The 12,203-nt window shown below is 39.2% G+C and overlaps 1 protein-coding gene and 1 long non-coding RNA gene across 2 annotated transcripts in view; one reads left to right on the top strand and one right to left on the bottom strand.

Moving 5' to 3' along the window:
* Nucleotides 1–9,168, top strand: part of TMPRSS12 (transmembrane serine protease 12) — a 45,746-nt gene extending 36,578 nt beyond the window's left edge. The window contains exons 4-5 of the mRNA XM_065524208.2: nucleotides 6,793–6,935; nucleotides 8,800–9,168. Coding sequence (XP_065380280.1) covers nucleotides 6,793–6,935; nucleotides 8,800–9,051 — 395 coding nt within the window. The 3' untranslated portion in view covers nucleotides 9,052–9,168. The remainder of the gene's footprint in view (nucleotides 1–6,792; nucleotides 6,936–8,799) is intronic.
* Nucleotides 1–12,203, bottom strand: part of LOC123567514 (uncharacterized) — a 92,695-nt gene that overhangs the window by 30,183 nt on the left and 50,309 nt on the right. The gene's annotated exons all lie outside the window — the stretch shown is intronic.

Consider the following 12,203-nt stretch of genomic DNA (forward strand, 5'->3'; position numbering starts at 1 on the left):
CAAGACCTCATTTCAAATATATATTTATGTTAACATCCTTGAAACCTCAATGAGATGCCACTATGCAACTACTAGAATGATTATAATCCAAAAGACTAACAAATCAAGTGTTAGCAAGGATGTGGAGAAACTGGAACCCTTATACATTGCTGAGGAGAATGTAAAATGGTAAAGCCACTTAGGAAAACAGTTTGACAGTTCCTTGAGGAGTTAAATATGGACTTACCGTGTTAAGCATAGTTACCATATGACCTAGCAATTCCACTCCTGGATATCTACCAAAGACAAATGAAAACATGTCCACACAAAAACTTAAGAATGCTCATCATAGCATTATTAATAACTCACCAAACTGGAAACAATCCAAAGTCCACCAACTAGTGAATGGATATACAAAATATGATATATCTGTTCAACAAAACACTATCCAACAACAAAAAGGAAGAAAACTATCCTGCAAAATAGATGAACCTTGAAAACATTGGTATATGGCTAAATGAAGGAAGCTGTATACAAAAAGACTACAAATGTATGATTCCATTTATACAAAATTTCAAGAAAAGGCAAACCTATAGAGACAGAAATCAGTTTTTTTTTTATTTTTTGTTTTTTTTTTTTTTTTGAGACAGAGTTTTGCTCTTGTTGCCCAGGCTGGAGGGCAGTGGCGCGATCTCAGCTCACCACAACCTCCGCCTCCCAGGTTCAAGCGATTCTCCTGCCTCAGCCTCCCGAGTACCTGGGATTACAGGCATGCACCACCATGCCTGGCGAATTTTTTGTATTTTTAGTAGAGATGGGGTTTCTCCATGTTGGTCAGGCTGGTCTCGAACTGCTGACCTCAGGTAATCTGCCCACCTCAGCCTCCCAAAGTGCTGGGACTATAGGCATGAGCCACTGCGCCCAGCCAGTCATTTCTTAAGTGTGGGGCTGGCGCTGGGAACTGATTACAAGTGAGCATAGGAGGACTCTGTAGGTGAAGGAAATACTCTAAAATTGGATTGTGGTGCTGGTATAAATTTACCAGAAATCATTGGTACAATACAACTGCATTGGTACAATGTGTGATATTCATGTTATGTAAATTAAACCCTGATAAAGCTGTAAAAAAATGACAAAAGGGTAAGCTTTTTAACATCACACATTTGGAGAATTCAAAACTACTAAATGATTCATATGTCAAAGATGAAATCATAATAATTTTAAATACTTAGAATTGAACAATAATGTATATGGCACATAGTAAAACTTGAGAGCTGCAGGTAGAGGTAAAACATAAAATTTAAAGTTTTAGAAATATATATTTTTAGTTTGAGACTGGGCGCAGTGGCTCAGGCCTGTAATCCCAGCACTTTGGGAGGCCGAGACGGGCAGATCACAAGGTCAGGAGTTCGAGATCAGCCTGGCCAACATGGTGAAACCCCGTCTCTACTAAAAATACAAAAAATTAGGTGGGCGTGGTGGCGCGAGCCTGTAATCCTAGCTACTTGGGAGGCTGGAGCAGGAGAATCACTTGAACCCAGGAGGTGGAGGTTGCAGTGAGCCAAGATCACGCCACTGCACTCCAGCCTGGGCAACAGGCTGAGACTCCACCTCAAAAAAAAAAAAAAAAAATATATATATATATATATATATATAGTTTGAATCATATGGAAAAGCAAATATTTGACCTAGTATTGAAGAATAAAGTCTGAACACTGTGAATTCAAAGTCTAACTTTTTTAAAGTTTAAATAAACATTGCAGTGGCCAAGTACAGTGGTTCACACCTGTAATCCCAACACTCTGGGAGGCCAATGTGGGAGAATTGCTTGGGCTCAGGAGTTCAAGACCAGCCTGGGCAACAGAGCAAGACCCCATCTCTCTTTAAAAAAGAAAAAAAAAGAATATTACAGCCAGGCATGGTGGTATATGTCTGTAGTCTCAGCTACTATGAAGGGAGACTAAAAAAAGACAGAACATTCTAAACCCATAGAAAGCAGAAAAAAAGAAATAAAGGTAAGCACAACAATTAATGAATAGAAAATAGAAAAGAGAAAACCAACAAGCCAAAATCCAGTTTTCTGAAAAAACAACAAACCGCTGGTAAGACTGATGGCAAAAGGAAAGAAGGCACAAAAACGAATTAATATTATGAACTAACATATAGCACAGTACTTTTTAAAATGTTATACTGTAAATTTTAGTACTTAGACAAAATGAATAAATTCCTTTGTAAACAACCAAAACTGAAATTAACAAATTGACTAAATATGAAAATGGTAACTAGCCCAAACTGAAATTAATACATTGACTAAATATGAAAATGGTAACTAACCAAAATTGACCAAACATGAAATGGAAATCCTCTATAGTCCTATAAAGTGTAAAAGAATTGAATCAGTAATTAGGTTTTTTTCAAAAATAAAAAACCAGAACTCAGAACAAAAGAGCCCACATTGCCAAGACAATCCTAAGCCAAAAGAACAAAGCTGGAGACATCATGCGACCTGACTTCAAACTATACTACAAGACTACAGTAACCAAAACAGCATGGTACTGGTACCAAAACAGAGATCTAGATCAATGGAACAGAACAGAGCCCTCAGAAATAATACCACATATCTACAACCATCTGATCTTTGACAAACCTGACAAAAATAAGAAATGGGGAAAGGATTCCCTATTTAATAAACGGTGCTGGGAAAACTGGCTAGCCATATGTAGAAAGCTGAAACTGGATGCCTTCCTTACACCTTATACAAAAATTAATTCAAGATGGATTAAACACTTAAATGTTAGATCTAAAACCATAAAAACCCTAGAAGAAAACCTAGGCAATACCATTCAGGACATAGGCATGGGCAAGGACTTCATGTCTAAAACACCAAAAGCAATGGCAATAAAAGTCAAAACTGACAAATGGGATCTAATTAAACTAAAGAGCTTCTGCACAGCAAAAGAAACTACCATCAGAGTGAACAGGTAACCTAGAGAATGGGAGAAAATCTTTGCAATCTACTCATCTGACAATGGGCTAATATCCAGAATCTACAAAGAACTCAAACAAATTTACAAGAAAAAAAAAACCCCATCAAAAAGTGGGCAAAGGATATAAACAGACACTTCTCAAAAGAAGACATTTATGCAGCCAACAGACACATGAAAAAATGCTCATCATCACTGGCCATCAGAGAAATGCAAGTCAAAACCACAATGATATACCATCTCACACCAGTTACAATGGCGATCATTAAAAAGTCAAGAAACAATGGCCGGGCGCGGTGGCTCACGCCTGTAATCCCAGCACTTTGGGAGGCCGAGACGGGCGGATCATGAGGTCAGGAGATCGAGACCATCCTGGCTAACCCAGTGAAACCCCGTCTCTACTAAAAAATACAAAAAACTAGCCGGGCGAGGTGGCGGGCGCCTATAGTCCCAGCTACTCGGGAGGCTGAGGCAGGAGAATGGCGTGAACCCGGGAGGCGGAGCTTGCAGTGAGCTGAGATCCGGCCACTGCACTCCAGCCTGGGTGACAGAGCGAGACTCCGTCTCAAAAAAAAAAAAAAAAAAAAAAAGTCAAGAAACAACAGGTGCTGGAGAGGATGTGGAGAAATAGGAACACTTTTACACTGTTGGTGGGACTGTAAACTAGTTCAACCACTATGGAAGACAGTGTGGCAATTCCTCAAGGATCTAGAACTAGCAATACCATTTGACCCAGCCATCCCCTTACTGGGTGTATACCCAAAGGATTATAAGTCATGCTGCTATAAAGACACATGCACACGTATGTTTATTGTGGCACTATTCACAATAGCAAAAACTTGGAACCAACCCAAATGTCCATCAATGATAGACTGGATTAAGAAAATGTGGCACATATATACCATGGAATACTATGCAGCCATAAAAAAGGATGAGTTCATGTCCTTTGTAGGGACATGGATGAAGCTGGAAACCATCATTCTCAGCAAACTATCACAAGGACAAAAAACCAAACACTGCATGTTCTCTCTCACTCATAGGTGGGAATTGAATAATGAGAACAGTTGGACACAGGAAAGGGAACATCACACAATGGGGCCTGTCATGGGGTGAGGAGAGGGCGGATGGATAGCATTAGGAGATATACCTGATGTAAATGATGAGTTAATGGGTGCAGCACACTAACATGACACATGTGTACATATGTAACAAACCTGCACATTGTGCACATGTACCCTAGAACTTAAAGTATAATAAAAAAAAAACTAGAGGAAGATTATTTAAATTATATACATATGCTTCCAAAGAATACAAAAGGAAGGAATATACTCCATGTCAGTGTATGAGAATAATCCTATTATTGATTCCAAAATCAAGTAATCGTAGTAAGAGAAAGCCCAATGTTATAAATGCAGACATTCCAAACAAATTATTAGTAATAACATACTACATCTATAAAGTAGATTATAGATAGAATTGATGGTCAGGTACAGTGGCTCACATCTGTCATCTCAGCACTCTGGGAGGCCAAATTAGGAGGCCAGGAGTTCAAGACCAGCTTGAGCAACATACTGAGACACTGTTTCTACAAAAAAACTAAAAAATTATCTGAGCATAGTGGTGCACACCTATAGTCCTAGCTACTCAAGAGGCTGAGGCAGAAGGATCACATGAGCCCAGGAGGCTGAGGCTGCGGCAACCTATGATTGTGCCACTACACTAGGCACCAGCCTAGGCAACAGAGCAGGGCCCTGGTTCAAAAAAATAATAGAATTAATCATAACCAAATTAGGTTTATCTCAGGAATCCAAGGGTGGTTTAAAATTAGAAGTCAGCCAACTGTGGTGGTTCACACCTGTAATTCCAACACTTTGAGAGGCCAAGGCAGGAGAATTGCGTGGGCCCAGGAGTTCAAGAATGGCCTGGACAATATAGCAAGACCTCAACTCTACAAAAAATTTAAAAATTAGCTGGGCATGGTGGTGTGTGCCTGTAGTCCCAGCTACTTGGAAAGCTGAGGAGGGAGGATTACTTGAACCCAAGAATCAGAGGTTGCAGTGAGTACGTCACTGCACTCCAGCCTGGGTGACACAGTGAGACTCTGTCTCAAAAAATAAATAAATAATAATGAAATAAAATAAAATTGGAAGTCTCAGCTGGGTGCAGTGGCTCATGCTTGCAATCCCAGCCCTTTGGGAGGCCAAGGTGGCAGGATCACTTGAAGCCAGGAGTTTGAGACCAGCCTGGGCAACACAGCAAGACCCTATCCCTACCAAAAATAACAATTAGCTGGGCATGGTGGCACATGCCCGTAGTCCCAGCTACTTGGGAGGTTGAGGCGGAAGGATTGCTTGAACCCAGGAGTTTGAGGTTGCAGTGAGCTAATTGTGCCACTGCACTCTGCGGCCCAGACAACAGGGCGAGACCCTGTCTCAAAAATAATAATATAAATAAAATTAGAAGTCTCTTGATGTAATTCATCACAGATTGGTTAAAGGATAAAAAAATGTTATCTGAACACATGCAGTAGAAGCGTTGTTAGAAACTCTTAACAGTCTAGACATAGAAGGGAATTTCCTTAACCTAATTAAGGTTATTGACCTCTAAACTACTGCAAACATCATTACAGTAAAACATTCCTTTAAAGTCAGGAACAATTTCTCCACTTGTATTCAATATTGTAGAAGTCCTACCAGGTGTGTTAATACTAGAAAAAGATGGGCACACAACTTACAAAGGAAATAACAAAATATTCATTAGTCACAGATGATGTAATTAAAATAGGCTCTAAAATCCATTGGAATTAACAGAGTTTAGTAATACAGCCAGTATAAGACCATATACAAAATCTATTCTATTTCTGTACACTAGCAGTAATTTTAAAACAGCCTCCCAGAGTGCTGGGATGACACACAAGGATGACTATAACTAAAAAGCTAGACAATAACAAGCCTTGATGAGGATGTGAAGAATTTGGAACCCTCATACTTTGCTAGTGGGAATATACAAAGGCGCATCTGGCCAGGCGTGGTAGCTCACACCTGTAATCCTAGTACTTTGGGAGGCCGAGGTGGGTGGATCGCTTGAAGTCAGGAGTTCGAGAACAGCCTGGTCAACATGGTGAAACCCCATGTCTACTAAAACTACAAAAATTAGTTGGGCATAATGGTGAGTGCTCAGGAGTCTGAGGCAGGAGGATCGCTTGAACCCGGGAGGCGGAGTTTGCAGTGAGCCGAGATCACGCCTCTGCACTGTAGCCTGGGCGACAGAGCGAGACGCCATCTCAAAAATTTAAAAAAAAAAAAAAAAAAATTAGCCAGGTGTGGTGTTGCGCACCTGTAATCCCAGTTACTCGGGAGGCTGAGGCACAAGAGTGGCTGGCACCCAGGAGGCAGAGGTTGCAGTGAGCCGAGGTCACATCACTGCACTCCAGCCTGGGCAATAGATCAAGACCCTATCTCAAAAACAAACAAACATTTAGGTAAACATTCTACAATCTTCCTAGGCATACATACATATTCATACACATACATATGAATATATTTTTACATAATTATTGAATCAGTCACTTTGGAAAGAAAACTTATAAAATGTTGGTTATAAAACACCAACATTTAAATCACTGTGGGGCCGGGCGCAGTGGCTCACGCCTGTAATCCCAGCACTTTGGGAGGCCGAGACGGGCGGATCACGAGGTCAGGAGATCGAGACCATCCTGGCTAACACGGTGAAACCCCGTCTCTACTAAAAATACAAAAAAAAAATAATAATAAATCACTGTGAAAATGTCTGTGCTCCAAGATAACTTACTGGTATTTTTTGTTAACAGGTAACGTTACCAATATTTTACAAGACGCAGAAGTGCATTATATTTCTCGAGAGATGTGTAATTCTGAGAGGAGTTATGGGGGAATAATTCCCAACACTTCATTTTGTGCAGGTGACGAAGATGGAGCTTTTGATACTTGCAGGGTAAGACCAAGTAATTTTCCTTTAAAATATTTTCTGAAGCCAGAAGGGAACTTGTCAAACAAGGCCTTTGATAACTTTCTGGTGGTCTTAATTATCAGGCCTAAAAATACTAAATTATTTTTTCTCCTTTTTAACTATTTCAACAATCCAAATCTTCTTGGTTCCTGATTCCATGGTTTCTACTATCATCGGGGTCAACCATAGGCAGAATTTACCTTGAATCCTTTTTTTAAATCATTGACTTTGAGATATAATTCACCTACTTAAAAGTGTACAGCTCAATTTTTTTTTTTTTTAAATAGTCTCGCTTTGTCACCCATGCTGGAGTGCAGTGACACAATCTCTGTTCACTGCAACCTCTGCCTCCCAGGTTCTAGTGATCCTCATTCCTCAGCCTCCTATGTAACTGGAAAGACAGGCGCACATCACCATGCCTGGATATTTTTTTTCGTATTTTCAGTAGAGATGGGGCTTCACCTTGTTGACCAGGCTGGTCCCGAACTCCTGACCTCAAGTGATCTGCCCACCTTGGCCTCCCAAAGTGCTGGGATTACAGGCGTGAGCCTCTGCGCCCAGCCTGTTACTGTCTTTTTTTTAATAATACATCCTTGTGGGTGTGAAGTGCTATCTCATAGTGGTTTTAATTTGCATTTCCTTAATGACTAATGATGTTGAGCATTTTTGCATGTATTTATTAGCCATTCATATGGCTTCTTTATAGAATGTCTATTTGGATCCCTTCCTCATTTTTAAATTGAGTTGTCTTTTTATCACTGAATTATAAGCCATTTTCATATATTCTGGATACAAGTCCCTTACCAGATATATAATGTACATAATTTTTCTCCCATTCTGTAGACTGTTTTTTCACTTTTCTGAGGTTATCATTTGCAGCACAAATGTTAATTTTTTAAAGAAGTATAATTGATCCATTTTTTGTTTTGTCTCATGCTTTTTTACTCTTCCTTTATTCCTCTTTTCTTGTTTCCAAATCTACTAGTCCTTCACTCCTGAGTACCCCACGCTCTCACCTTTTCCTACTCATTCTCATTTCTGCAATCTAAAGTTTATCTTTCCTGTGTCCTTTTCCTTAAAAATCTTGCTGAGTAAAATAGTAAAGAATCCATTCTAATTGGATTGCATTCCTAGGCCAAACATCCTCCTCATCAAAAAATAATTATTCAATGCCTGCCTTGTATAGAGAATTGGAAACAGTTATCTCAGTGTCCTTGTTGTTTTGAGTGCATTAACAGGCCTTAGTAACAGTGTTGGGTGCATTCATAATTTTGTATAGACTATGAAAGTGACTGTCATTTATAATACTACTGAGAGGCTTTGCCATTTATGCTTACTTTGCTGCACTAGCCATTGTCAGCACTTAGAAACTTGTCATCTCTTGCAAGATGCCAGTTTACTCCTCTCCTTGGCAAGCAAACCACACACATGCCTAAAAGAATCCTTCATACATCTTAGAGTTATACTTTCCACACACAGTATTAAGCAAGAGAATATTCTAAAAATAGACAGTTTTTACAATATTTTACATACTTCCTAAATTATATTTCCCCTGAATAATTGTATTTAAAAATCCAAACAATTTGATTTATAATATTCTGGCTCAAAACTAGGCAGATGAGACGTTTATCTACCAGCTGTATGGTTCCTCCAAATACCTCCAAAAACTGAATTCCTCCTGTTTGAGTTGGAAGATTAAGCTCAAAATCTATGATCTTTATAAGTTGGGGGTATATTGAAAACATGTATTTATATAAATGTATGTTTGATGTAAATAATTTATTCCAGAATTACTGTTGCTTGAAGAATACTAGAAGTAACAAACACTATTTTGGGACTTTTTTGACAGGGTGACAGTGGTGGACCATTAATGTGCTACTTACCAGAATATAAAAGATTTTTTGTAATGGGAATTACCAGTTACGGACATGGCTGTGGTCGAAGAGGTTTTCCTGGTATCTATATTGGGCCATACTTCTACCAAAAGTGGCTGACAGAGCACTTCTTCCACGCAAGCACTCAAGGCATACTTACTATAAATATTTCACATGGCCAGATTCTTATAGCTTTATGTTTTGTCATCTTACTAGCAACAACATAAAGACATTCTGAAGGCTTTCATATCTTTATTTTGCATTGTGTCCCTTTCTATGTTCTGCATAATGAAAATCATTTATTCTTCTAGCAATTAATTGCCTACATAGAGTTCTCATGTCAACATTTTATGGGCTATAACTATTGTGACAGATATACCACTGTAATTTTGCCACTGAATCACATGCTTCCTTGAAATATCTTGATTGTTTTATTTTATAATCATAATTCTGTATCTGGAATACTCATAGAGTTTGTACAAAATATTCAGTTAAACATATATTTTATGTGTATAAATGCCAAATAATAGTTTATAATTAAAATGAAAGCTTATTTGGTTAATCAAAATTCTTTCCTTCTTAGATTTTATTCTAAAACATGTTTGTATGATTTTTTTCGAATTATAATCTTGGTTCCAATTCTTGAAGTATATTTAGAGAAACAAGTATTTACCTGTTATTTAAATTCTAATTAAAACCATTTATTTAATATCAGCACTTCATTTCCTCTGCCAACAGAGAACTATAGTATACACACCCCCAAATAATTTACTTTTTATTTAGAAATTTATGACTTTTTTCCAGCATTATAACCTACTTTCTAAACTTTATTTTCTTGAAGCACACGCTAAAATTTTGTATCCCATCGGGCCTCTGAATTAACTGTGAGAAGCAACTAGAAAGCGTGCCGGGTAAAAGCGGGACACCAACCTGGGATAAACTTTGTGATCACTAATGTATAAAATGAATTAAAAGAAACAAAAGAAAATGAGGGCCAGGCATGGTGGCTCTCACCTGTAATCCCAGCACTTTGGGAGCCCGAGGTGGGCAGATCACTTGAGGTCAGGAGTTCAAGACCAGCTTGGCCAACATGGCAAAACCCTATCTCTACTAACAATGCAAAAATTAGCTAGGTGTGGTGGTGCGTGCCTGTAATCCCAGCTACTTGGGAGGCTGAGGCACGAGAATTGCTTGAACCCGGGAGGTGGAGGTTGCAGTGAACCGAGATCACGCCATTGCAGCTTGAGCGACAGAGCTGGACTCTGTCCCATACACATACAAAAAAATGAAACAAAAGAAAAGGTTGATTGAATTATATCTACTATTAATGGACTCTCATTTCCCTTGAACTTAGGAGAATCCATTTAGCAAAGGAGAAATCGTTATTTTCTTATCCTTCTTTTTACATTCAACCCATCTAAAACTAAGTGTTCTTTGTCGTTGTTTCGTGTCAACCTAATTTCAGGATTTAAATGAAATTAAGCATGAATATCCCGTGTATTAATTTCCTTCATTATTGGTTTGACACTGGGATCATTGTTTATTGGTTTAATATTGGGTTAATGTTGTTTAACATTAACATTTAATATTGGGTTAATATTGTTAATATTGGGGTATTGTTTATTGGCTTAATATTGGGGTCATCTATCCCACTCAAGGAATAGATGACTATGCTTTTTATAGACTAAGCAACACTGATGGAATGTTGGTTGTTCTTTCTTGAAAGAGCTCCTAGCTTATCCATCAACAAGGTCTCATAGATGGTAATGCTTATATAGCAATTAACATGGTGCACTAGTCTTTTCCTATTTATACTACCTGAATATCACTCAGATTCGCTCGATAGCTCTGAATGTTAATAAAAAGAAATTTTTCTAAAATGTACTGCCAGTATTAGAGGAGAAACCTTTGCTTTTCACTTTAAAGGCATCTTCTAATTACTCTTTAGGTTTACGTTTCTTATCTATGTATTTATTTTGGAGGTGGAGTCTCTCCATTGCCCAGGCTAGAGTGCAATGGCACAATCATTGCTCCCTGAAGCTTCAGTCTCCTGGGTTCAAGCAACCCTCCCACCCCAGCCTCCTGCTTAATGAGACTACAGGCGCACCCCACCACATCCACCCCAGCCTCCTGCATAGCTGAGACTACAGGCGCACCCCACCACATCCAACTGTTTTGTAGTTTTTGTAGAGACAGGGTTTTACTATGTTGTCTAGGCCAGTCTTGAACTCCTGGACTCAAGTGATCTGCCCACCTCAGCCTTCCAAAGTACTAGGATTACAGGGGTGAGCCACCACTCCCAGCCTAGGTTTACAATTCTATTCTTTTTTTTTTTTTTTCCTTCTTTTAATTCTAATCTCATGACAGATTAGGTTACATTTCTGATCAGGTGAGACCTACTATCTGCTATTTATCTTTTTGCCCAGCTTAGTTTACTATGTCAGCCAGCTGGAATCCAATTATAAAGTTTCTCTCTATTACAAGAAACTATCAGAGTATAAACTCTGGAAATCTAAGATAGACTTTGTTTCAACTTTTGTTTTAACATTGTGTCTTTTTTTTTTTTTTTTTTTTAAGAGGCTCTGTCACTCAGGCTGCCTAGAGTGCTGTGGCGTGATCATAGCTCACTTCTGGGCTCAAGCAGTCCTCTGGCCTCAGCCTCCCAAGTAGCTAGGACTATAGGGCCCAGACCACCATGCTCAACTAATATTTAAATTTTTCATAGAGATGGAGTCTCACTATATTGACCAGGCTGGTCTTAAACTCCGGGCCTCCAGCCATCCTCCCACCTCAGCCTCCCAAGGTTCTGGAATAACACACGTGCACCAACTTGCCTGGCCTTTGTTTCCATTTTTACTCTGTTATTTAGTATCTATAAAAGTTTAGATGATTTTTTTTTTTTTTTTTTTTTTTTTTTGAGACGGAGTCTCACGCTGTTGCCCAGGCTGGAGTGCAGTGGCGCGATCTCGGCTCACTGCAAGCTCCGCCTCCCGGGTTCCCGCCATTCTCCTGCCTCAGCCTCCTGAGTAGCTGGGACTACAGGCGCCCGCCACCGCGCCCGGCTAATTTTTTGTATTTTTAGTAGAGACGGGGTTTCACTGTGGTCTCGATCTCCTGACCTTGTGATCCGCCCGCCTCAGCCTCCCAAAGTGCTGGGATTACAGGCTTGAGCCACCGCGCCCGGCCTAGATGATTATTAATACCATTTACAACATTGTTGTGATGATTACAAAAGTTGAGTATATGACGTTCTTAACATTTGAAAGATGCAGTAACTGGTTTCTATTATTATATTAATATCCCATCCATCATTCACACACTCTTTCTCATTACATAGATCATTATCCTATCGGATGTCTCATATATCATCCCTCAAAAT

The sequence above is a fragment of the Macaca fascicularis genome, chromosome 11 (genome assembly GCF_037993035.2).
Source record: "Macaca fascicularis isolate 582-1 chromosome 11, T2T-MFA8v1.1".
Lineage (NCBI taxonomy): Eukaryota > Metazoa > Chordata > Mammalia > Primates > Cercopithecidae > Macaca > Macaca fascicularis.